The sequence below is a fragment of the Polistes fuscatus genome, unplaced genomic scaffold (genome assembly GCF_010416935.1).
Source record: "Polistes fuscatus isolate 324 unplaced genomic scaffold, CU_Pfus_HIC Scaffold5, whole genome shotgun sequence".
In the NCBI taxonomy this organism is placed as follows: domain Eukaryota; kingdom Metazoa; phylum Arthropoda; class Insecta; order Hymenoptera; family Vespidae; genus Polistes; species Polistes fuscatus.
The window spans coordinates 3,969,434-3,993,650 of NW_025113129.1; the positions used below are offsets into that span (position 1 = coordinate 3,969,434).

At 31.3% G+C, this 24,217-nt stretch overlaps 5 protein-coding genes and 1 long non-coding RNA gene across 13 annotated transcripts; 4 read left to right on the top strand and 2 right to left on the bottom strand.

Annotated features, from left to right (window-relative positions):
- The first annotated feature begins 1,470 nt into the window (after positions 1-1,470).
- Positions 1,471-12,448, top strand: LOC122521894 (adenylate cyclase type 2-like). Of its 5 annotated transcripts, XM_043642632.1 has the most exons (22): positions 1,471-1,633; positions 2,092-2,233; positions 2,641-3,598; positions 6,264-6,398; positions 6,512-6,732; positions 7,024-7,180; positions 7,273-7,422; positions 7,843-7,964; positions 8,055-8,302; positions 8,384-8,733; positions 9,012-9,292; positions 9,362-9,553; positions 9,638-9,812; positions 9,882-9,965; positions 10,029-10,127; positions 10,225-10,368; positions 10,470-10,565; positions 10,848-10,971; positions 11,215-11,424; positions 11,521-11,695; positions 11,791-11,926; positions 12,115-12,448. In XM_043642632.1, the coding sequence occupies exons 3-22, from the start codon at positions 3,488-3,490 to the stop codon at positions 12,277-12,279; spliced, it is 3,375 nt and encodes a 1,124-aa protein (XP_043498567.1). In that variant the 5' UTR covers positions 1,471-1,633; positions 2,092-2,233; positions 2,641-3,487; the 3' UTR covers positions 12,280-12,448. The 5 variants fall into 5 exon arrangements, with proteins under 5 accessions (XP_043498567.1, XP_043498568.1, XP_043498569.1 ...); XM_043642633.1 differs by having other exon boundaries at positions 1,472-1,633; positions 2,092-3,598; positions 9,377-9,553; XM_043642634.1 differs by lacking the exons at positions 1,471-1,633; positions 2,092-2,233; positions 2,641-3,598 and adding an exon at positions 5,178-5,591.
- A 1,031-nt stretch (positions 12,449-13,479) lies between these two features.
- Positions 13,480-15,194, top strand: LOC122521857 (ubiquitin fusion degradation protein 1 homolog). 2 transcript variants are annotated; one of them, XM_043642567.1, is made up of 4 exons: positions 13,480-13,853; positions 13,967-14,081; positions 14,170-14,873; positions 14,957-15,194. In XM_043642567.1, the coding sequence occupies exons 1-4, from the start codon at positions 13,851-13,853 to the stop codon at positions 15,023-15,025; spliced, it is 891 nt and encodes a 296-aa protein (XP_043498502.1). In that variant the 5' UTR covers positions 13,480-13,850; the 3' UTR covers positions 15,026-15,194. The 2 variants fall into 2 exon arrangements, with proteins under 2 accessions (XP_043498502.1, XP_043498501.1); XM_043642566.1 differs by having other exon boundaries at positions 13,480-14,081.
- Positions 15,195-16,145: 951 nt separating this feature from the next.
- On the bottom strand, positions 16,146-17,443 carry LOC122521858 (vacuolar protein sorting-associated protein 29). Its single transcript, XM_043642568.1, has 4 exons — positions 17,294-17,443; positions 16,907-17,098; positions 16,601-16,836; positions 16,146-16,287 (listed from the first exon to the last, which is right to left on the bottom strand). Exons 1-4 carry the CDS (start codon positions 17,294-17,296, stop codon positions 16,170-16,172), a joined length of 549 nt encoding a protein of 182 aa, XP_043498503.1. The 5' UTR covers positions 17,297-17,443; the 3' UTR covers positions 16,146-16,169.
- A 25-nt stretch (positions 17,444-17,468) lies between these two features.
- On the top strand, positions 17,469-19,939 carry LOC122521855 (cell cycle checkpoint control protein RAD9A). Of its 3 annotated transcripts, XM_043642564.1 has the most exons (7): positions 17,469-17,797; positions 17,959-18,161; positions 18,232-18,396; positions 18,485-18,641; positions 18,712-18,883; positions 19,097-19,536; positions 19,607-19,755. In XM_043642564.1, exons 1-7 carry the CDS (start codon positions 17,764-17,766, stop codon positions 19,675-19,677), a joined length of 1,242 nt encoding a protein of 413 aa, XP_043498499.1. In that variant the 5' UTR covers positions 17,469-17,763; the 3' UTR covers positions 19,678-19,755. The 3 variants fall into 3 exon arrangements, with proteins under 3 accessions (XP_043498499.1, XP_043498497.1, XP_043498498.1); XM_043642562.1 differs by having other exon boundaries at positions 17,475-17,797; positions 19,097-19,939; XM_043642563.1 differs by having other exon boundaries at positions 17,476-17,825; positions 19,097-19,939.
- LOC122521860 lies at positions 18,679-20,340 on the bottom strand. The gene is made up of 2 exons (XR_006304939.1): positions 20,088-20,340; positions 18,679-19,212 (listed from the first exon to the last, which is right to left on the bottom strand). It is a non-coding gene; the product is annotated as an uncharacterized LOC122521860 (long non-coding RNA).
- Positions 20,341-20,985: 645 nt separating this feature from the next.
- LOC122521856 (endonuclease G, mitochondrial) lies at positions 20,986-22,824 on the top strand. The gene is made up of 5 exons (XM_043642565.1): positions 20,986-21,359; positions 21,636-21,829; positions 21,900-22,136; positions 22,208-22,391; positions 22,476-22,824. Exons 1-5 carry the CDS (start codon positions 21,102-21,104, stop codon positions 22,572-22,574), a joined length of 972 nt encoding a protein of 323 aa, XP_043498500.1. The 5' UTR covers positions 20,986-21,101; the 3' UTR covers positions 22,575-22,824.
- The last annotated feature ends 1,393 nt before the right edge of the window (positions 22,825-24,217 follow it).

Here is a 24,217-nt window from a genome sequence, read left to right on the forward strand (position 1 = left end):
GTTATTTTAATATTTAATAAGCATATACCTTTCAGTTAAGTTAGAAATAAACTGAAGCAAAAAATGTCGTAAACGAGTAAAGTTTTGGTTTTTTTTCTTGAACCCTTTGAGCGGTGAATACTCCCGGTACGCGTCTAGGACTTGCGATCGTTGACGACGAAATACTTTGCTCCAATTGAACAATTTCATTGTCCCACCCTGTATACTTGATTTTGAGATGCTATCGATTTTTTATCAGAAACAGATAATTATTCCCTTCAGTTGATTTTTCGAAGTCATATCAAAAGCATTTACGCTATTAAAGCTTTAACATTATCAAAAAACTCCTAAGTGTTTATAATATGTGTTATTTACGAACGTGTTAAATAATCATCTATACGCAAAAAAAAATATTATCTTATAACATATATTACATTAATCGTGCGCGAGTTTGCAGTGCACATACATAAATGAATAACTTTCGATCTTCGGATCGAAGGAAAAATATTAAAAAAGTGATCTCTCTATTACATTCACAGATTCTTACTTTACCGAGAAAGATAAACCAACCACGTGTCACGAGGATCGATGACAACGATCGATGACAATGATCGAACATACAAAATGTCAAGAAATCGTTCTAAGAATTGTAAAACGTTCATCGATTCGGAAAAAAGGAATATAATGAAAAATTTCATATCATATCGATTTGATCGATATCAAAACTGTTCGTCGAGATTAGTCATCGCGGCGAGCACGCGTCCTTGAAAAATCAGGCATGACTCGAATGAAAAAGACGTCACCTCGTAGGTGTACGTCGAGGACAATCGGAAACATAACGAGGTGATGAAGGACAAGGAGCAATGTTATGTATTATTACTTTAATCGTCTTAATCAAATTAAGGAGAAAAAACAAAAGTCTATGGTTAATCAAACTTTTTACTAAAACTTTCATATTACCTCAGTTTTAAGTATTGAGGATACTGTTAAAAAGAAAGTTGGAAGAAATAATATTATAGCTGTTTCATAAACAACTGATATATAAATACAAACTTTGGTTTGAAATTAAATTAAAAACCGTCTAAAGATACTTGACAAAAGTACATATTATATTACGTCCGTCTAACTGACAATATAACTATCGAGTGTGGTCATAAATCTCTTTTAGATACATTAATATTTATTGTACAAAGAAAAAACATAAAAGATTATGCAAATCAACAATTTAATATAGATAATTACTTAATAAATAGATAGAAAAGGAAAGTATCCAGGATTATCAAGTGAACAGTAATCGATTATTAAAAAGAAAGAAAAAAGAAAAGTAAAGAAAAGGTATATATGTTCGTACGTTCGTTTAATTTCATGTTGGAGTTCATTTGAAAAGGAATATCGGCCATCATAAAATCGTCGACTGTTAGTCCGGTCATTCGTTCGTTCGTTCGTTCGTTCGTTCGTTCGTTCGTTCGTTCAGTTCACACCTGTCGTTGGACTTGTAGAGGCCACCGCACGAACGAGATATCGAGAGCTCTCACACATATCCCAGTGGAAAGTTTCGTTTGAACGAGAACGCTTGCTTAGTTTGCTCTTCGAGATACTCCGGAACGCATCCCAACGCAGCGCAGTGCAACGCAACGCAACGCTCTGTTTCTCGGTGGCGGATATATATTTATTATTATTTGCATGACAATTGCTCGATAGCATCCAAAATCATTAGTGATAGGTGTAACAATTTGGAATATTTCTTAAACTCTTACAACCAAAGATTGGACATTTGTAACGATGCAAGTAATTATTAACGCAACGCGTGTCACTTGGTCAACTAAAAAGAAATCGATCCTTTATGAAAATCCAATTCGTACTTTCGATTCGTTTATCCTAACGCTAATGGCACATATTTTTCGACGCAATGTTAAATCTATCCTAAACCAATAATACATAAGTACACGCGTGCATACCTTACATATTTATCGTAAGTTAGGGATTTATATGGGATTTATACGTACACTACTTGTACGCAAATTGACTCGTTTAAAATGTATCTCTCACTCGCGTCAGTACAATATGTATGTATAAAGTTAGAATTGTAAAGAATGAATTTTTTGTTTTCAGCCAAATAGGAAGTCCACTTTTGGAACGTAAAAGGGAACCGGAAAGATACCGGACAACATTATTCGTACCGTATCGCTCGCATACGAAGGAGGAACGAGCAGGATGTAATAAGGATATCCGCATTGATCGAAAGCCTAGCAAGGTAGTCATAGTTTTTCGAATGTTTAATAACACTTCCATTATGTCTATATGTATATGCACACGCAGGTGTGTAATACGTCGTAACACATCTAGTAAGCCACATCTAGTAAGAAAAATCGATCGATTTTCGATCATCTTAGACTTTTTTCGCGTAATCTTTCTCCGCGTAATTCTAAATTCATATCTTTGCAACCGATGTTATATCAAATGATCCGGTTTCAATTTTGAATACAAATTTCACATTCGTTCTCATAGATTTGTTTGCTTGTAAAAAATAATATTTATATTAAATTATTGATTCGTTGGTCGGTTATGATGCGAGTACTTTCGATAAGTTTAGCGTTAAAATACGAAATGAACGTAATGAAAGTATGATGAAACCTACCTACAGAGAAGATATATCTATAGAATACGAAATTGAATGGAACAGACTCGTTGGAAGGAGAAGCACGTAATACGAATTACAGAAGCGAGAATGCTCATGGAGAAAGTGTGACTTTCCGTGAGATAGAAGGACACCGCGATAAAAGTTCCTTCGAAAGTGAGCAAAGAGAAAAACTGCTCGGAGGAAGATATAAGAATAATACTTTTTAATCGAAGGACGTAAATATTTATTTGACAAACAAGTTGAAAAGAGGAAGAACAAAATAAAAAAGTAAAAATGTAAATGACGAATATGCGAAGGGTGTAAAGGAGTGTTATCGTAGCAACACATTGGCTAACATAGGGGAACTTGAAAGCTTAGTTAAAAGGGCGCAACTAGTTTCTCGAGTGGCCCATTTCTCTTATCGCGATAAACTCTGAAGAATCGGTCCGGGGTGTCGGGAAAAAACTGGTGAAAGAACTGGTGAGAGAACTGGTGAGAGGACTGGTGAGAGGACTGGTGAGAGGACTGGCGAGAGAACTGTTGAAAGAACTGGGGTGAATCAGTAGCGTTGCGATATTTAAACGCAATGAACGGAGAAATCGCGACGCCGTCGTCGTCGTCGTCGGCGGCGTCGGCGTCGGCGTCGCCGTCGACGTGGTCGTCGTCATCGTCATCATCGTCATCGTCGTCGTCATCGTCGTCGTCATCGTCGTCGTCATCGTCGTCGTCGTCATCGTCATCTTTACCCTCCTCTACCATAATCTTCTCTTTATCCTTCTCCTTCTCTCGCTTTATTTCCTCCATCTCCACTTTAACTACCACTACCAGCACTTGACTATTATCATCGTCTTCCGGCTGATCGCAAGAACACCTACGAGGAATAATAAAATGGACGTAGAGCTGGTAACCCGAGCATCCTTGACCTCCCTTCAGAACGTCGACGATGGTCGTGTCGTTTCACCTAACAGCCTCGACGAGTGGACTTGGTCCAGTTTAAGAGTGAGTTACAACGCTTTTTTATTATTTTACGAATATAAAAGGTTCGAGATATGAATATGCAACCCTAACGCTAACAATTTAACAATATAGACCATTTAGTTATTCCAATAGCTTTACCAAAGTAATGAATTCAAACATTCATGAATATATCACAGTTTAACAGATGTATCTTTCAAATAATACAAGTACAAATGTGTTGGGTTGTATAATAAATACCTAACACACTTGACGCGAATAGTATCGAGTATCACTCGACATAAATTCACCTGTCCGTTGCGTTCGACATAATATTTTTCCTATCTAGCGAATTATTTGCAACTAATGAATCAGAATTCGGCCCATCGGATCGCTTATCATTTCAATCGAACCATAAGTTACGCGCTATGCTTTCTCTCTTTAGCAGCCGGAAGTCGTATCGTATTTTTGTTCTTTTTTATATTTTTGTTGTTTGAAAAATATTAGTCGAAGAAGATGCGCGTGCGCACGTTGTTTACCTCGCCTATCGCATCCGCGTATCAGTAAACGCATTCGATAACTCGATCAGCGCGACACGATACACGATTGACTATATATGTGTTTTTTCTTTTCATTTCTTTTACCTCTTCATTATCGAACAAACTTAGTCGATAGTACGAGAACGAGACTTTTTTATTATTAGTAGAATTTAATCATCTCAACAAGTGTTAACACGATAAGTCGTCTTTTTTTTAATAAATCGTTAAACAATTTAATCATAGAAAGATGAAATTCGACGATAAAATTGAATCACGTTTTATTCTCTTTCTTTTTCTTCTTATCGACGATTCCTTTTGATTTTATATTACTTTTTATCGATATGTCAATCAATATTTTTGCTAAATTAATCATCAATTTTTCATTAATTCGCGCGCGTCTGTTTACAAATTTACTATTGGGAATTTTACAAAAGAGAAGTTATTTTGATACGATTGAATAGTTGATTTTTTAAATTCTTTTCTAAAAGAATTACTAATATTTTTCATTGATCTATCAATGGTTCTCAATCTCGATTGCTCCATTTTTCTCTTCTACCATTGTTCGAAATATTATTTACCGGAACTTGAAGGAAACCGTTTAGGAAATATTCTCTACTCCACATATATTTATGCATAAATATTATTATTAAACATTATGCAAATTTGTACTTTTTGAAAATGGGATAAGAATTATTCTGCTTGAAAAAAGTTGAACTATTTTCAAAGAAATTGACCGCTATGATGCACGGTGATAGATGAAAATCACGGTTTGCTAACTCATCTATATTTAACCCATTTTCAATTTCTTAAATAATACTAACGAGCGAAAAAATGGTATATTTAAAAATGCGTGTAATTTACTTAAAAATATCCGAGTTGAGAGTTGTTCTTGCGAAACTTTGATTAACCAAATATAAAATAACTGTTAAAATTGGACTTTTGGAGAGAAGTATTAGGGGAGGTAGCGAGGTTCGAAGCTATTTGAAATTGAAGATCAATATCCAGCGGGTCGAGAGGCTCTCGGCAAGTAGCAGCAAATTATACGAAAACGCACGCGCGAGAAACGTAGAGAAGAAGCTTTTCGTTCTACGTGTATTCCTTGAAAGCTCCACCAGAGAGTGGCAGAGCTTCGCGAACCGCGCTCCTATTCGTGCGTCTAGAACAAACAAAAAACACATTTCACTGACTTCATAGAAAACGATCCAATTCGTTTTTTTCGCCTTTTCCTATTTTCCAAAATCCTACAGATATATTCAAAGAAACACCTACAATGTCGAATAGTTTCTTTCGATACGCGAGTGCTGTTATATCTTATCGATATGACTATTTTTCTTTTTAATTAAACACAAGTCAACAGTTTATTATTTATTTAGTATAATATCCAAGAAAGAAAGTTTAGATAGAACCGAAACAATTGAACTCATTTTTCTCCCAGTGCTAAACAAACTCTAATTGTTTTTGGATCAACATTCCATTTAAGAGGAATATCAGAATTATACGTAATTATGATTGAAAGTTTTTAGATATTTTTTATTTTATCTTACAATCAATTTAAGGACTCATTCAAATAAGAAAATTTGCCTAAATTGTTATCTCTACGAAAACGACGACAGACGAATTGATCTTACGATTAAACTTGTAACAAATAGACAACAACAACAACAACAAAATAGCTGCCTCCGCCAAAATAGCAACCGTAACGCCTCTGAAAAAGTTCCTTCGATTTTTCCCGAATTTTTGACCAGAATGATCCCTTAATGTATTGTAATTTTACTTCTTTGCTACTATGACTGATAAAAACGCAAAAGGATACATGATTATTTTGAGCGCGAAGTTTATATTGTTTATACGCTTACTAATGTTAGTTATTTAAACATATCTTGCCATAGAATTTATATTCCAACGAAAAAAGAAGAAAAAATTTAGGTTATATATATAAACAAACACAACATGCCTACTAATGAGTTTCTTGTATATTATTCTTTTCAAGTTAAAAACTAAAAGCAATAAATAGATAGTTCGATTCATTCTAAAAATTAACACACTCGTCGATCTGATTGTCGCTTCTGTAACATAGAATTATCAGTGCTAATACTATCGGGAATTTGAAACGTTTAAATCACTCCGTTTCTCCTTTAAAATCTTATCGCGATCTTTGATTTTATTTTCAGAAGCAATTCAAATACAAAAGTTTGGAAAAACTTTATACCATCTATCAAAGAAGACTCCAATATGGTTACTTATCCTTATTCGTATTGGTGGAAATAATTTTGGGATTTATCTATTGTTTCGTGTTAATCACGATGGTGAGTAAATATTGTATATCGAAATGCTAAACAATCTAATCTAATTTCTAATCTCTCTCTCTCTCTCTCTCTCGTTGCACTTTTTTACCGATTATTCGTTCCTTTCGACCCAGGTAAACATCGAAGAATGCATTCCAGACGTGATAGTTCACAGTATCATAGGTGCATTACTTTGTCCCACTATAGCGCTATCATTCAGATCAAAAATCATTGCGAGAAATACGTATTTGCCGGTTATGCTCTCGTGTTTGGTAATTACGCTGTTGGTGATCGGTGATCTGATGGTACCACTTTATTACACTCTTTTATATACCGAGGATATACCACCTATACGGTAAACAAATTCTTTCTATCGATATTGCTTTATTAACACTAAACGTAACATCATTCTTATCCTATCTATTTTATATCTATTTTTGCTATAATCTAATTTTAACTAAAACGAATGCAAAATTTCGAAGCAAATTTGACACGACTTGCGTGCTACGTTTAGTGTTAAATAAAATAATCTTTGGAATGTTTAGTTAGATTACGGTCAATAATCTTACCAATAGCTTCAAATAATTATGAAAAATAAATTGATATAATGATTTTCCGATGTGTCATTTGATTTTCTTTATTATAGACCAACGTATGCAACGCACACGTTATTAGCATGTTACGTCTTCCTACCGCTGACAGAAAATCTGCACGCGTTCGTGCTGGGGATTACAGCGACGATGTGCTACTTGGTCACTCTTTTGCTCATCACTTATAGAAATACACCTGATTACATTAGCAAAGTAACATTTAAGAGCATTTCTACTTACAAAATTTCATTATCTCGTTATTTACTCGAATAATGTCTTAATCGGACAATATCTCTGCATTACAGATAACCATTGATGCTATTTATTACATTTGCGTTAACGGCCTGGGTCTTTATTTTAGATTTATGAATGAGGTCGTAATAAGACGATCGTTCCTTGACCGTCGAAAATGTGTCGAAACGACGTTGAAACTTAATTATGAGAAAGATCAAGAGGTAATTATTTATTATATTCAATTGTGAATCCAAATATATGTAATCAAAGAATTTCTAAAAATATCTATTTGAAAAGCACAATGTGGAAAAAAAGACATTGTTTCTCTTTTGCTTGTATACACGATGATAACAACGTATGAAAAGCTTTTTTTTATCCTTATTTTTAAAAGCTTTCTGATATCCGCAGTATGGTTATGAATATAAACGCTTAAATGTGAATAGTCAATGGATAGTCAATGGATAGTCAATCGTTATTCATTCGTATGAAACTGTATCGATAGCAAACTGCAAACAAACAAAAAGATCGTATAAAAGATGATGAAAAGCAATTTAAATAGAATACAGAACGAAAATCAATTTCGAAACAATAATGCATTTACGTTGTTTCCTTTTTTCTTTTTTCTTTTTTCTTTTTTCTAGGAACAACTCACACGTAGCATTCTTCCACAACATATAGCCGCAAGAATAAAAAAGGAATTTCGGGATATTTTTAAATTTATGGAAGAACATAAAAAGCCACCACCGAAGGGAAGACCACGAAAGCAAGTTTCCAAATATTTGATAATAAATATATGATAAAATATATATAATAAAATATATATATATATATAAATGACCTGTTTGTTTGGCAGTGATCTTTGCGTTGAAACGCACAATAACGTATCCATTTTATACGCCGACGTGGTCAATTTTTCTGGTTTGACTCTCTCATTACCAGTGCGGAAACTAGTCGAAACTCTGAACGACTTGTTTGGCAGTTTCGACGAAGCATCCGAAAGGCATAACGTACTGCGGATTAAGTTTTTAGGCGATTGCTATTATTGCGTGAGCGGTGTGCCCACGCCAAACTCGCAACATGCCAAAAACTGCGTTGATTTAGGTAAATATTCTATTATTCTAGAAAAGTACTTTTAACTGTTTAACTGTTAAACTGTTATTCTATATAATACCCATTGGACAGGCCTGGACATGATAAAAATTATCAAAGAAGTAAGAACCAGGGTTCGTCGCGAAAGTGGAGTGGACGTTAACATGAGAATCGGTGTTCACTCGGGAAATATAATATCCGGAATTTTAGGCTCGAACAAGTGGCAATACGACGTATGGTCGCGAGACGTTGTCATAGCGAATAAAATGGAACAAACTGGGAAACCTGGAAAGGTTCATGTTACTCAACAAACGTTAGATCTCATTGACGCTACCGATTACGATTGCGTACCGGTTGAAACGCTCAACGATGAAGTTCTTAATAAATATGGAATTCGCAGTTATTTAATTACACCCGTTGCGCCAGAACCATCATTGATGCAGGTATGTGTTTTTCAATGATAACACGGCATAGGGCTTTTGTCGATGCTGTCTCGTTAAATTATATAATTTAACCCTATTTAAATATAATTACATATATTGCATCAAATATAGGATAAGTTTTTATTATACGATGTTGACCAATGAACGTTGCACATTCCGTATGCAAAGGATTAAGATAAAGTTCTTCGAAGCTTTATCCTTGTAACTGTAATTGTTTTTTTCTACGGTAAAACTTCGTTTGAACATTTCGTATCGTTGACAGGCGAACCTTGTTGCAGAACAGCGAGAACACCTTGACGGTAATTGCACCGGATACCTCGGCATCGAGCTGTAAGCATTACGTCAAGTTCTTAACACCGGGACGACCAAGTGTGTCATCGAGTGCACGAAGACGATTAACCTCGCCGAGTAACGATCACGCAGCAGATGTCTTTGCCGGTAGTTACAGACGCAGAACTCATTTCATGGATTCTTGTTTGAGGGACTACCACTTGATGCTTAAAGCCGCAGACGCAGAAATGGAAGATGCAATTAAGCAGATGCCGCTTAGCAAATGGGAGTGAGTAAAACAATTAATCAAATTATTCATTAATATGCACGTCTTATTGCATTATCTTTTTAAATGCAGCAAACGTGTTTCCAGGCAATGGACCAGATGGGAACATATCAATCCAATTTTCCTCAATTACAAACAATGGAATTGGGAGATACCGTTTTTACGCGAACCCGATCCCTTGTTCAAATTCTTTATCGCGTGCGCTGTATTTGTACTTTTTTTCATGGGTCTTATCTCTCTCGTACCAGCGATCACGCTATCAGAGTGCGTTACCTACTGAAAAGTAATACTCTACAAATTTAATCTAAATACTTAATGGTAAGATTATATCAATTGATTCGTTTACAGGTGGCATACCGGCACGGCCATAGGTTATACGATAGCTATGTTATTTCTATTAATATTGATACCTCTTACGTGGATGCATTTTGCCTGGAATCGTTACAAAGATCCGCACGATGAAGGAAACGTCCCAAATCCTCGCAACAAATTGATATCTTTCTTGTATCAAACGAGCGTTAAGGTCAGTTACTAAATCAAAATGACAACGTTATTTTCTTACTAAATTCATTTATCATTTTTTTCCTATTAGGTTGTTTGGAGTGCATTGCTCAGGATAATTCTTTATCTGGTAATAACTATAATGTTAGCAGCATGCGCTATGTTCGATATGATTGTAAGTATTTCAACTAAATAAATCCCACTGTAATATCATTTTATTCTAACGATCACTTTTCAGTTCGAATGTCAAAACGTGGACTTACTATCGAGCGATAATGTAACATCTAGCATAGCACAAGTGGGTGCTGCTAAACTTGAGTGTATTTCTACACCCTGGGTAAGATTATTTAATAGGTAAACGAAGATTAAAAATTACTTTTCCCTTGTTCAAACTTTTAAGCGATTAAATGCAATATCGTACATCATTGCTTCAGCAAATGACGGAAACCTGCTCTTTGGCAATCCTTACAAGTTTCCTCTTCTTGAGAGTGCATTACGTTCTCAAGTTACTGATCGGTATCATAGTAGTAACATTTTATGCATGGAATGTTTGGGTATATCGCAATAATATATTCCAGGTAATAATAATCTTTAAATCATTGTTTATATAATGAAAAATTTTAAATCATTTTAAAAAACTTATTCCTAATATCGATGCAATTTTGTATATTCTTGATAGACAGGCGAAACATGGAATCCATATTTGGAGCCAAGAGTGGCACATATTTTAAGTGTTGTCTTTCTCACACTTTCGCTGCATCTTATCGATCGTCAGGTGAATAATCTGACTACAAATCTATAACACCTTTTCTCAACCTTTTCACGAGCGTGAAATATTGATCGCTTTTATTACATACCGATATTTTATTATATTGTAAATACTGATCAAAAATCTTTACAAATACAAACACGATAAGCACCAGCTTTCCGTGGCCCATTCAAAATTGAACGAGACACAATATTGGTTCATAGGTTGAGAAACGCTAATTGAGTTGAGAAGGCTACCATGCCTTTTAACATAATCTTTTCGTTTTTACTTACATGGACATTTATTTAGGCAGAATACTTGAGCAGATTGGACTATCAATGGAAACGACAATTGACTTTGGAACAGGACGAAGCTTTTCATACACGAAATGCTAATAAATTATTACTTCGAAATATTTTACCGGAACATGTTGGTAAGTATTGGTTACATTTTTAATAGAATAATATACAAAATAATTAGTATAAGTCAAAAATAAAGCAATGAATAAAAATGCACTTTAAATATTATAATCTATAAGCGTTTCTCTAGTAATTCTAATTTTCTAATAATTATACTCGTTTGTTTTAAACTCGAGGCCTCTGAAATGTTAATAAACATTTTTTATAGATTAACTAAGTATTGATACAATCTATGAATCTAATATTTCTTTTTCCAGCGGAATTTTACTTAAATATGGATAGAACGGAAGGAAATGAACCGTATCATCGAGCACACCGTAATGTTGCCGTAATGTTTGCATCCTTAACGGATTTATCGATCGACGAAAGTAACATCCTGATTGATCTGAACGATATCATATGCAAATTCGATAAATTGTTATTCGAGCCGTATTACGTTGGTCGCATTGAGAAAATCAAAATCGCAGGTACTTGATATTGTTTACGTACTATTTATCAATTTAATTATTAACATTTAAAATTTAAAGCATACATATAAAAATAAAATATATTTAACGAATTAGGAACAACATATATGGCGGCTTGTGGTCTTGAAGCGAGTCGTCGTGATTCTATGCACAGTTTAGAAAGTGAAGAAAATTCTAGCAACAATGTAGTCAAAGTTATGGCAGAATTTGCAGCGCAGATGATGGTCGTCTTGGATAGAATCAATGCTGAATCTAATTCTAAACCATATAGGTACGCGTAATTGTATATCTATTATTATTTGTTATAAAAACAATTAATTAGAAATAATACCCTAATAAAATATTGTGAATTTGATAAATCTATAGGTTGAGAATTGGCATATCGCATGGTGAAGTTTCAGCTGGTGTTGTCGGAGCTCAAAAACCTCTTTACGATATTTGGGGAGACGCCGTTAACATGGCATCAAGAATGGATACTACAGGATTGCCAGGCAAAATACAGGTTTGATTCGCGTATAATCTTTTAATCAAATGATCATATCAATACATTTTTAATACTGCGTGCCAATGTAATAAATCGAAAATGTAAAATGACTATTTTTGCTAATTGGAAAAAGAGGATTTTTTTTTTTTTTTTTTACAATAATTTTGGGTAAATATTGTATAGCGAGATGATGTTTACTGTTACAGGTAACTGCTGAAACTGCTAATGTACTAGAACAACAAGGTGTTAAATGTCATTTGCGCGGCGAAACATGGGTTAAACCAAAGGGATATGTCACGACATATTTCGTTGGTATAGATGAAAGGAGGCAGCTTCAAAGAACGGATTCCATAGAAGAAACTAGTCTCTAACCAATGAGTTAAATGAAATTATTTGATAGAATTGATTTATAGTGATTTTAATATTCACTTTAATATTTGGGTACTTGAAGAATGAAATATCAAAAACGCACAAAAGAATCATAACATACAGTGGGACAAACACCAAAGAAAGCTCAGGAAGAATAAAACATAGCACAAATAATTAAAGAATAGAGAACTTGCTATATCATTATGTCCAATCTCTACGAATATATCAAATATGATTGTTCAATTCCTTATCTCATTCTTTAAGTGGATTTAACAATCTACCCCAATTATAGCTATTCAAAATGTTTAAACAAATCCTAACATAAATAGTTTTACCCCATTATTATAATTACTATTTGATTTTGTTTCTTTACATTTATACATAATATTGTACAGTTACGTAGCTTTTCGAAAGATCATATATCATCAAAATAATTAATTAATAATTAACAAAATGTATATTGAGAGAATTATCTCTTGATCTACAAATGGTATTTTGATGCTAATTATTTTTCTAATCGTTAATATGATGCATTTACTCTATCGCTGAAATGATTTGAAAAATAATTGAAAAAAAAGAAAAAAGGAACGATTTATCTATTGTGTTATCTAAAGATAAGATACTATGTAGTTGTTGTTAAAGTAAAAAAAAAAAAAAAGAAAATCAATGAATCAATGGAAAATAATGATCAGTGAGAAATGTTGTATGGGTAAAAGCATATATAAAAATGATGCAAGCTCTCACTGGCATAAATTATTTTTTAATTCATACTGCTTAAATGGCAGTATATTTATAAATTATATAAAACATCTATGTCTTATTTATTTCTCAGTGTGTAAGTTATCATGAATCATCAATGAGAACTGAAATAACATCTTTATTTTTTCATCTTATTCAATGAATGTAATGACGAATGTTTACTTATTTACTTGTAAATATCCTGTGTATATATTTTTTAACTAACATGAGAAACAGTGACCGATATGGTTAATTGACAATTTAAATAAAAATATTTATTAAAAAAACAGAGATTATATTTTATTAAAACACAATATAAAATTTAAAATAAATAATAAAAATGAATATATTTATTTACATTCATAATATAATGCAAAAAATTGATAATTAGAATATATTCTAATATATGGTACAAGTGCTAAAATCTATTATTCTATTGTTCTATTAAATCTATTTAAAAACGGTCGGTAATAAAGATCCCTACGAAAGAATGACTAGTGAATGAAATTTGTATTCATTATTAGACCTAATTAGTAGCTCACTTGTGATAAAATTAGACTGCAATAATGAAAATCATTCTAAAAGCATTTTTGTACGTTTCATGTAATATTTCCGGATAAATTTACGTAACATGATTCAAATACTACGTTATAATATTAATACAGCCCATATGAGCGGATGAAAATCGTCTGTTACGTGTATATATATCTTATGTGGCAACATTAAGACATTCATTTTCCTTGGCTTAAGCAGTGACATTTAAATTTCAAATTTTCTCAAGAAAAGTAATTTGTCAATAGCTGTGAGACGGATCGCTGAAAGAAAAACTAAAAAGATGGTAAAATAATGAGAAAGAACGGTCGGATATTTAAAGAAGGCATACATTGAATTCGACGGATTTTACTTTAAACAAAGGTTATATTGATCATCAGCATGACTTTCCACTTTCAGTTTGGGTTTAACATGTTTCCGGAGATTCCGCGGCCCTTTAACACGCAGTACAAGTGCTTCTCCGTCTCGATGTTACCAGGAATTTATAGGCAAGATGTGGAACGCGGTGGAAAAAGTTAGTCGGTGATGTGTTCAATTTGAAAGATATCGTTTCATGATTAACTAATCTATTGTCAATATTTCTTAATCATTTTTCTTTTTAGTAATTATGCCTCCATCAGCTTTAGAACAACTTACTAGATTAAATATTAATTATCCAATGTTGTTCAAATTAACAAATAAGAAAACTAATAGAATTACTCACTGCGGAGTATTAGAATTTGTAGCGGATGAAGGAAAAGTCTATTTGCCTTATTGGATGATGCACAATCTTCTTTTGGAAGAAGGAGAGTTGTTAAACATTGAAAGCGTATCTCTTCCTATTGCAAAATTTTCACGTTTTCAGCCACAATCGGAAGACTTTTTAGATATTACTAATCCAAAAGCAGTATTAGAAAATGGTTTAAGAAGTTTTGCATGTCTTACTACAGGAGATGTTATTGCAATAAAATATAATCAAAGAATATATGAGATGTGTGTATTAGAAACTAAACCTGGTCCAGCGGTTAGCATTATCGAATGCGATATGAATGTTGAATTTGCTCCACCTCTTGGATATAAAGAACCGCAAAGAGAAGCGAAGAATAATGAAAAGGATGTAGATCCATCTGAATTAATGCCAACACCTACTGGTTTTGTACCATTTAAAGGACAAGGTAATAGATTAGATGGTAAAAAGCGTAAGGACTCGTCTCAACTTGATACGCTGACGAATAAAGTGGCCTATGTAAGAGGTATACCTGATTATGATTATAAAATAGGAACACTGAGGTTTCTAAGAAATATGAAACCTGTTAACAGCAAAGAAGTAAGTTTATTTTCATTGGTTGTTACGCGTATGACGTTTAATATTTCATTATTAATAATAATTATTTATATTACTCGTTATAGGTAAAAGAGCAAGACGAATTCAAAGCATTCACTGGAGAAGGTTTCTCCCTTAGAAAGTCAAGAAAATGATAATGCAATTCTAAATGAGTAATTCAATTGTAATTCGATAACATGGTCATATTTATCATTCTAATATTATGTTATCCACAAAATGTATTTGTTAGTACAATCACCCGTTGACAGTATACTTGTATCTTTGTAACTTAAGTCAATAGAAAAACATTTTTTACACACAAAAGCTTGTCGTCACACGTACGTAACCCGTCTTTCTTCATGACGACGTTATTCAAACTCGATATGCGCATCCTTCGGAAAGTCATTATAAACAACATTTAACGTACTTTGAATAGAAAATAATTTTAATATGTTTTTAATTAATTAAACTTGGTTTCATTACAAAACTTAAACATAAAATGTTACGATTACTTACATTATTTTTTTGTCAATACTTTCTATGTATTGTTTATCATATTTTCTATGCTATACATTCTATTGCAAGTGAAATCCAACCAAAGACCGCTTACTATAATCATTATAATTCTAATTAGTTTCTTTTAACTTCCTAATTAATATCATATTTTCATCCCTTTTTTTTATTCCACCTATTCAATGAACTTATAAAAACTAATTACTTTATAAAGTTTGTTAATATCTTTTATATATTTACGGATACACACAATATGAAACAATAAAAAATGGTTGTAATTTAAGTTCGACAGGACTTTACCTGTATAACTGAAATAAACTCAAAGGTACATGATTTTTTAACTTTTACAAAGCATAATAACTATTACTGTCCAACTAGAACGTTTTCCCATTAACGAAAAAGTACAAATTTTCTACTTAGGCATAAATATATGAAGTAAAAGTTTCAGTTCAAGTTCAGTGAATTCATTTATAATTGTTTTCGTAAAACAAAAAAGTTAAAAGTCAAAAACAACTGTTACTATACATATATATTTGTATAATTTTAAAACAGCTTTATATACAATAAATGTATAATATATTTTTCAATTTTTTGCATAATTTCTTAAATATTTCGGTCAAATGCAAGTCTAAGATGCAACGCATGATTCTCAATCTTACGAAATTCAAATACAAGTGTAAAGTTCAATATAAACCATACTTTTTCTATACTTAACCAACCAGTCGTCACTAATGATTTCGTTTTATTTTTATAATTAATTCATTTTTGTATAATCATAGATAGTACTTAACTCTTTTTATATTCGATCCTCTCTACTTTTACATCATCTCCAACTAGCTGATATACATAAGTTACAACTGTGGAACTTTGTATATCCATTAGAACAAAAGATGGAATGACAGATCTGTAAATGTAATACGCAAAGTATCAGTATTTAAAGATATTAACATATTCAAGACCGATAAATAATAATTAGTTCAATTTTTTTCGCCAATCACATCTAACTTTTTTTAAAATTTTACTAACAAATGATTAGAGAGCATGATATTAAGAAGCAATATTTTGTATATTCATACACATATACATTTACGCAGATAATCTTGTAATATTCAGCTAGAGACTTTTGCAAATTATATGCAGTATCCAGTTAAGCGCCTTAATGTCTAAATATGTTAATAAAATATAATGTACACTTATTATTATAAATTAGAGCTTACGTATCCAAGGGATTATATGCACCCGTTGCTGACCCAGGATTAATGTAAAATTTATTTTCATGCTCATAAGCTTCAAATTTATGAGTATGACCCGATATTAAAATATCAACATCCAATTGTCTTTGAATCAAGGCTAAAGCTTCCGGATCTCCCCATGGTACAACTTGATGACCATGAGATAATCCTATTCTAAATTGCCCAACGGTAACAACTTTTTGTTCTGGATAATTTAAATTCTGTAATAACAAAAATTAGGTATTAATATGATACCCAAGCTAGAGAACGGTTATAAAAAAAAATCCATACTTCGTCAAAATCTCCTCTTACTACATGTACATCGCTGGCCAGTGTTTTTAAATAATCATATGATTCTTTCGTACAAAGATTACCTGTACATAATATATGTTGTATTCTACCTGGTACCAAAAGCTTTTTAAATTTGCTTGGAAGACTACTACACCTATGCGGAATGTGCAGATCTCCCAATACTAAAACAAGCTATACAAACAATGATAAATAATTGTAACATAAATAGCAATAATTTTGTTTTAATCATTTATGTTTAATCATATATGTTTAATATAATTAAGATAGTAAGATAGATATACAATAATCTGGTTTTATGGTACTATGAAATATAGAATTTAGAGGTTATAAGAAATTCATATATATTGATTAAAAGATCTTTCTCACCATGATTCTATTGGTAAAGTTTTTATAAAAGTACGCTTATTAACAGATGCCTTTTAACACACTGCATTTATTACACAACTAATGAAACGTTAAAGTAAACTGTCAAACTAAACTAAACTAATGGGTGTATTTGACAATTATATGCAACGATGTCTCGATTTTTCATTGGAAATTTCGATTAATCGAACATTGAAAACATAGCCTTGCCGACTAATAAAGTCGAACGTTTATTTTATAAACCAATGGTAGTGATTGTTTAGAATAAATTGGAATTAATCAAAGCAATAAACGAGTACAATTTTACAAACACGAAAGATACAATTTGAGATGTATAATGTATAAAATATATGAAGTTCGAACGTTAAATGGCGGGAATATTTTCGAGTTGCTTTCCGTTCCAGCAAATATATTTTTTATTTTTACTTAAATATTATTTCATAATTATACAAAATTAATTTCTCAATTAAATCATGAAGTGCGTCATACCTGGGGGAAATGTGAAAAGTATATTTATAACGAATATTTTATCTAGGTTATGTTACATTATAGATATAAAACATTTATTTTTAATAAATAACATATCTTTCGTAAGAATATATTTAGGGGATTTATAAGAAAATATTTATTTATATTATTATAACAATGTCATGTATTTACAATTGCAGTTGTAGCAAAAGCTATCCATGCACTAGCAAAGATTGGAGATGAAATGTATGTACAACCGCAATCAAATAATTTATCCTTTCGTGCAGTTAACATGGCCAATTCTGCTTATGCTGACTTTACATTTTATGAAAATTATTTCTCCTATTATGATTTTGATGATCTTGAAGAAGACGAAGCTTTGAAATGTAAAATTTCTATGAGGGTAATTTCATTTGAATATTTAATGTTAATTTGTTAATGCTTTATTTAATTACATTATGTCTATGTTACAGAGTGCTATGACTGTTTTCAAAACTCCAAATGTTATAGATAAACAAGTAGAAACTTGTCATATCGAGTTAAAACCAAATGCAGATTTTCTTTTTATTACCTTAAATTATAAAAATAGCATCATCAAAAAACACATTTTACCTATCATTGATTGTGAGAAATTGCAAGTAAGTTTCACGTAACGGTACCTTTTTACTATTTTCATTTGTTCATTTTTTATTGATTATTATTTATTTTATTTCAATATTTTTCTAGGCTAAATATGTCAAAGATGGTGCCACTAACCAATTATCCGCACAATCTATTGTATTTGCAGATGCTATACAAAATTTCCAACAAAATTTAATTGAAATAACTCTTGAGATACTTCAGCAAAAAGTTTTGCTTAGAAATTATATAGATGATACATCTAGTAAGTCTTTTATCAAATTATTTTCTTTTAAAGCTTACTAATAAATAAAACATTTTATTTCTTAATATAGACATAGCTAACATAACAAGGACACAGTTGGTATTATTTAGAGGTGAATTTGATAAATATTTAGTTAACGCAGAGACAGTTATTACATTTTGTATGAAAGAATTAAGAGCAATTCTTAATTTTGCTGAATTTGTTAAATTACCAATTAATATATATTTAGAAACTGCAGGAAGGTAAGTTGAATATCTTAACACTATGCCGTCCAGCACGTGTAGCATTTGGTCGATCAGCTTTAAACTAATTGTCATTGGCAATTAATGTTAGGCTTGCAAATGGTATTGCATTGATGTCATTGGACGACATAGTGTTAATTAATTTTACCTTATGCTATTGCAAGATTGTTTCATTTTTATGTTTTCCTTTTTCTCTCTCTTTTTTTCTAATAGACCTGCCGTGTTCGTGATAAAAAATTCAACTTTTGAAGCAAATTTGGTATTGTCTACTTTAAATCCTGATGTAGATAGCCAATCCGAAACAACTGTTACTGATAAAGCAGCCAAATCTGTACATAAAAAGGCTACAGTTAAAAGGTCGACAAAACGATCAAATAAATCTTCAAGTAGAAAAAATAATACATCTATTTCTAATAAAACTATTAGTTATGCTTTATCACAGCAAAAAGAAACAAGTTGCATAGAAATAGGACGGGAAGCAAGAGACAATGATATCCATGCATTTCCAAAAGAATATAATCAAAATGAAATTCCAGTAAATGTGAGTGTATCAACTATGAGAAATATGTTCTCAAAACCAAGTGTATCTAGCGATCAAAAGAAATCAGTATGTAGCGTATTTTCAAACATATTGAAAAGAAAGTCTAGCGAAGGTAATACAATAGATTTGGATAATGAAGTTAAAGAAAATGATGACAATGACTTTGAAAATATCGTTCCTAGATCACCATCTCCTCCATCTAAAAAAGCACGCTTTATCTTTAAAAAATGTTTTCAAACAACATTTGATCTAAGTATGCTTCCTGGTCATGATATAATTTTAGCTGAAGATTCAGATGAAAATAGTGAATAAATTTATTATTTATTTAAAATATTTACGTAAACTTATTCAAAAATTTGATTACTAATTATTACTTCATTATTGATATAATTAAATTTTTTCAATAACTTCTTAATGTTACTGGACACTACGAAATGTTGATTAATTATTTTTTGTATGTCATCATGCAACAGTAATAGTACTAGTTTATTAAATTCAACTTACTGACCCTGGAATTTGGACTTAGTCTACATTTGATTTCGGATATCGCTCCCATAGCCTGCGCTTTCTCTTTATATTCCCTCACGTCCATCCTATCCTATTATTTCTTTTTTATTTTCTAACGTTAGCTACCCCTTGCTTCCCTTCCTATTCTCACTTTACCTTTTCTCTTCTTATTTGCCCTATCCATCTTATTGTTTCTTCTTTTCCTCCTTCATCCATGAGATCCTCAATTCTGATATTTTCTCCAACAGGTGTTTGAGGCTGCTATCTGTGTGTTAAAGAGTACAATTTTTCTTTTTCGTTCTTCCTTGTTCCTGAATCTAAGTCTTACGACCGCCTTTATACTTCCTTTCCTGATATGTCCTGATATGTGTTTCTTCTTCTTCTTTAGCCCGTTTGCGTCCAGTATTGAGCATAGGCTTCCCTTAACGCATGTTAAGGGTTTTTTTAGCCATAACTCGCCACGCTGGCCATATGAGTTGGCTAGTATAAAATTATAGGATATTAAAAAAGGAGAATTTGTAGGTTTGAAAGGAGAGTCAGGAATAGGACAATGGTTTCACCCGTATGGTCTTGGGAGATAAACCAAGGCTCGCGTAGGCAGGGGCGCGTCCCTGAAGTAGATCTGTCAACTATCGGGTTCATAGTTGAGTATCTACCCGCTACCTAAGTCATCGTGTACATACACAGTATTCAATTAATTTTTTGTCAATACATTTTTAAAATTATATAGAGCATTTTATTATAAGAAAATTAGTCTTACAAGATATCCCCAATCGTCTCTCAATAACATTATAAGATGCAAGGAAGGATATTATTTATAAAAATAATAATTATATTTTTATTATATCCTACATAAGTACAAATACTCTTGTGAGACCAATTTTTATCATGTAAGTAAAATTATATTTTTCTAACAATAAAATGTTCTGTAGTGAAATTTTGATCAATTTGAAAATTGAATAATTTTTAATTATGTTTCAAACAAATATGAAAATTATTGAAAATTTCTAGTGGAAGCGGGTATGAATACCTCTGTGACTTATTTAATTCATTATTCAGCCATTGTGTGGCGTAGGGTCGATGGCTAACCTACATGAATAAAAAAAATAGTAATATTGTAGTGCATAAAGTTAATAATTTAGTAATCTTAATAATAAATAACAAAAATAAATGATGAAGAATGTTAACTTAGCATTAGGATTATCCGTAATAAGTGGTATAGGTGGTTGGTATGCAGGAAAATATTCAGAACGAGGAAAATCTTCTCATGTTGTGGAAAACAATGGAACAAATATTTTTCAAAACATTAATCGTATACTTGGTTTACCATTATTTGGCACAGTATTTGGAGCTACTCTATCAAGACCTGCAGATATTGAATCGGATATGGGTTCTAAATTATCTACGACTGCAACAAGAGTATCTCAGGTAATTTAAAAATTTCAATGTGTTAATTATTTTTATTTATAATAAATATATATTTTGATGCAAATGTAAGAAAAAAAAACAAAATATATATATATGACAATCTTAAAGTATTGTCAAATTATATGAGTTTCTGAATATTTGTTATATTATAACAATATGTAATGTAATGTTTTCAACAAAATGTGATATTAGTACGCATTCTTGTACAGTCTATTATTGTTAGCCATTAATATCTACTCTTAGACAATTAATGATAGATTCTGCTAACTTTAACAGATTATGAAATTTGGTTTCCCTGGTTATGATAACATCAGATCATATGAAGATATTGTGTTATCTTATGACAGAAGAAATCGTGTCGCTCATTGGGTATTTGAACACTTAACGAAAGAAAGATTACAATATAATGAAACCGTAGATCGTTCAAAGTGTGAATTTAAGCCAGATACTAGTATACACCCTTATTTTAGGTATTTATTTGTATATTTTTTTTCCTCTATGAGCCTATAAATAGCTGTTATAATTTATACATCAATACAGATCGGATAACAGCGATTACAAAGGAAGTGGTTATGATCGTGGTCATTTAGCTGCTGCTGGAAATCATAAAATGCACCAAGGCCTTGTGGAAGAAACATTTTTTCTTTCAAATATAGCACCACAAGTTGGCAATGGTTTTAATCGCCACTCTTGGAATAGATTAGAAAAATATGTGAGAAAATTAACTAAAGTTTATAAAGATGTTTATGTTTGTACCGGTCCATTATATATTCCAAAGTAAGTATATTAATATGAATAAATATTAATAAAAAAGATATGAATAGGAAGGAAAAGTTATAACTTTTAAGAAAAGAAGGTGCAGATGGTAAGTTGTATGTACGCTATGAAGTTATTGGTGCAAATCATGTCGCAGTACCAACACACTTTTATAAAGTAATCGTTGCGACAACTGATAACTCAAATTTTGAAATGGAGGCTTATGTAATGCCAAATATGCCTATAGATGACAATACTCCTCTTACAAGTTTTCAGGTAAATTTTTCAAAATACAAATATATAACCATATTATTTAGTTTGATTTTTGATGCAATTATAAAGAAATTTAACATATAATAGGTACCACCAGAAACTATTGAAAGAGCTGCAGGTCTTTTATTTTTTGATAAATTATCTCGTGAAAAACTGACAAAAATCAATGGGAAAAGTATAGCTTAATTTTATTTCAAATCTAGAATGAGAAGTAGTAGCTAATTTTTATAGTTAATTTTTCTAAATCAATAGCAATAGTCAGAAGTGATCATCAATCAAAGTATTAACCGTGTCGACCGTTGCTTGACTTTTGTGATTGTACAGGAATTAGTTTTTTTTTAACGAGACAAGACTATTACTGATGCAAATGTAAGAACAAAAATGCAAATTGTATATGCAAAGAGTTTTATGAAATAATAAAATGTATTATCATTTATATTTTGAGATTTTATTGCTTTTTGTACAATTGATGATCGAAGCTTTCATCATTTATATTATATTATAATAAATGTAGTACCTAATCGCATTTTATCGATCACGAAAATAAGTATTTGTAGAAAAAAGTACATATCTTTATACAGTTTTAGGCACGACCACAGGAAATGACTTAATATCCAAATTTCAGTCTAATAAGAAATGAAATTATTTCCTTTTTTCAATGTGTCTTCCTAATGTTGTTCGATTCACTTTGTAAAATAATTCTGTCCATTCAAATATGCTCATAGCCGAAAAGAAAGTTAATTTATATTTTTAAATTGTATTATCTTTAATTATTAATTTCCGACTATAGGGATGTTTTACACGTGTTAACATAAAAATATTACATAGCACGTCATACAGTGTTATAGTATTAGTATAATAGTAGATAGATAGTATTATATATTATCAAGACTTTTCATGGAATTTATATGTATATATATAAAGATTACCATTTGCCATGTTGTGTCATGTCTAAAATGCGCAGTATATCATACCGATGATTCTCTTACACGTGCATTAAGTGTCTACTGGAAAGTTCTGTCTATTTTTTAAATTAAAACAAAATAATACATTATCAATACGCTAAATGCCTAATACTGAGATGATGAAACTATTGTTTCAGTAAATTTAGAAAAGCACATATGTAGAAATACAATTGTAAAAAGAGACACAACTACTCTGGACAGACAAAACGGAATGACATTGTCGGACAGAATCTTTCATAAACCTAATAAATAGTTTATTATTTAATAAGTATTTTGAACGCATTCTTGGTCGAGTTAATTCTCGCCATTACTTTGGTCACAGTAGTAATATTACATACCAAAGAGTACATTTTTTGTTAAAATACTATGTTAATTTTTTAAATACAGTATTAATTCATATAAAATCCTATTAACAAAACCATTAATAAATTTTATTACTTATAAACTATTTTTTATTTACATAAAATTAACAGATGTGATAACATAGCGAAGCAGCTTTCGCCAAATGTTTTCATATTCTTGTTATTCATTTACGCTTATATTCTACTTTGACCAATGTTGGTACATATCCAATGTCAAAAAATTTCAAAATTTCTATATTTATTTATAATAATTTAGGCACTAATATATGGACGGGTTTCGTTATTTGAATGCTGCAATTATGTATCGCTTACATAGTAAGGACACTTATTACAGCTTTAAGTACACTTTGTGTGATATTTATCATACATTATCTTCGAACAAATAGAAAAATACCAAAAGAATGAAAAGCAAGGCTCTTCATTATTTTAAAGGGAATTTACATTTAAAGTTTCCAATATTAACAATGATTATACAGTTTGACTATTACAATCTCTTTGTCAC

Coding starts and splice junctions, on each gene's coding strand:
- LOC122521894 (XM_043642632.1), top strand. CDS start 3,488: ATGGACGTAGAGCTGGTAACCCGAGCATCCTTGACCTCCCTTCAGAAC. Junction 9,293..9,361: donor ATGCCGCTTAGCAAATGGGA/GTGAGTAAAACA, acceptor TTTTAAATGCAG/CAAACGTGTTTCCAGGCAAT. Junction 9,554..9,637: donor CCAGCGATCACGCTATCAGA/GTGCGTTACCTA, acceptor ATTCGTTTACAG/GTGGCATACCGGCACGGCCA.
- LOC122521857 (XM_043642566.1), top strand. CDS start 13,949: ATGACTTTCCACTTTCAGTTTGGGTTTAACATGTTTCCGGAGATTCCG. Junction 14,082..14,169: donor TGTGGAACGCGGTGGAAAAA/GTTAGTCGGTGA, acceptor TTTTCTTTTTAG/TAATTATGCCTCCATCAGCT. Junction 14,874..14,956: donor AACCTGTTAACAGCAAAGAA/GTAAGTTTATTT, acceptor TACTCGTTATAG/GTAAAAGAGCAAGACGAATT.
- LOC122521858 (XM_043642568.1), bottom strand. Junction 16,837..16,906: donor TAAGAGGAGATTTTGACGAA/GTATGGATTTTT, acceptor TTGTTATTACAG/AATTTAAATTATCCAGAACA. Junction 16,288..16,600: donor GCATATAATCCCTTGGATAC/GTAAGCTCTAAT, acceptor TTACATTTACAG/ATCTGTCATTCCATCTTTTG.
- LOC122521855 (XM_043642562.1), top strand. CDS start 17,764: ATGAAGTGCGTCATACCTGGGGGAAATGTGAAAA. Junction 17,798..17,958: donor ACCTGGGGGAAATGTGAAAA/GTATATTTATAA, acceptor TTACAATTGCAG/TTGTAGCAAAAGCTATCCAT. Junction 18,884..19,096: donor TATTTAGAAACTGCAGGAAG/GTAAGTTGAATA, acceptor TTTTTCTAATAG/ACCTGCCGTGTTCGTGATAA.
- LOC122521856 (XM_043642565.1), top strand. CDS start 21,102: ATGATGAAGAATGTTAACTTAGCATTAGGATTATCCGTAATAAGTGGT. Junction 21,360..21,635: donor CTGCAACAAGAGTATCTCAG/GTAATTTAAAAA, acceptor TAACTTTAACAG/ATTATGAAATTTGGTTTCCC. Junction 22,392..22,475: donor CTCCTCTTACAAGTTTTCAG/GTAAATTTTTCA, acceptor AACATATAATAG/GTACCACCAGAAACTATTGA.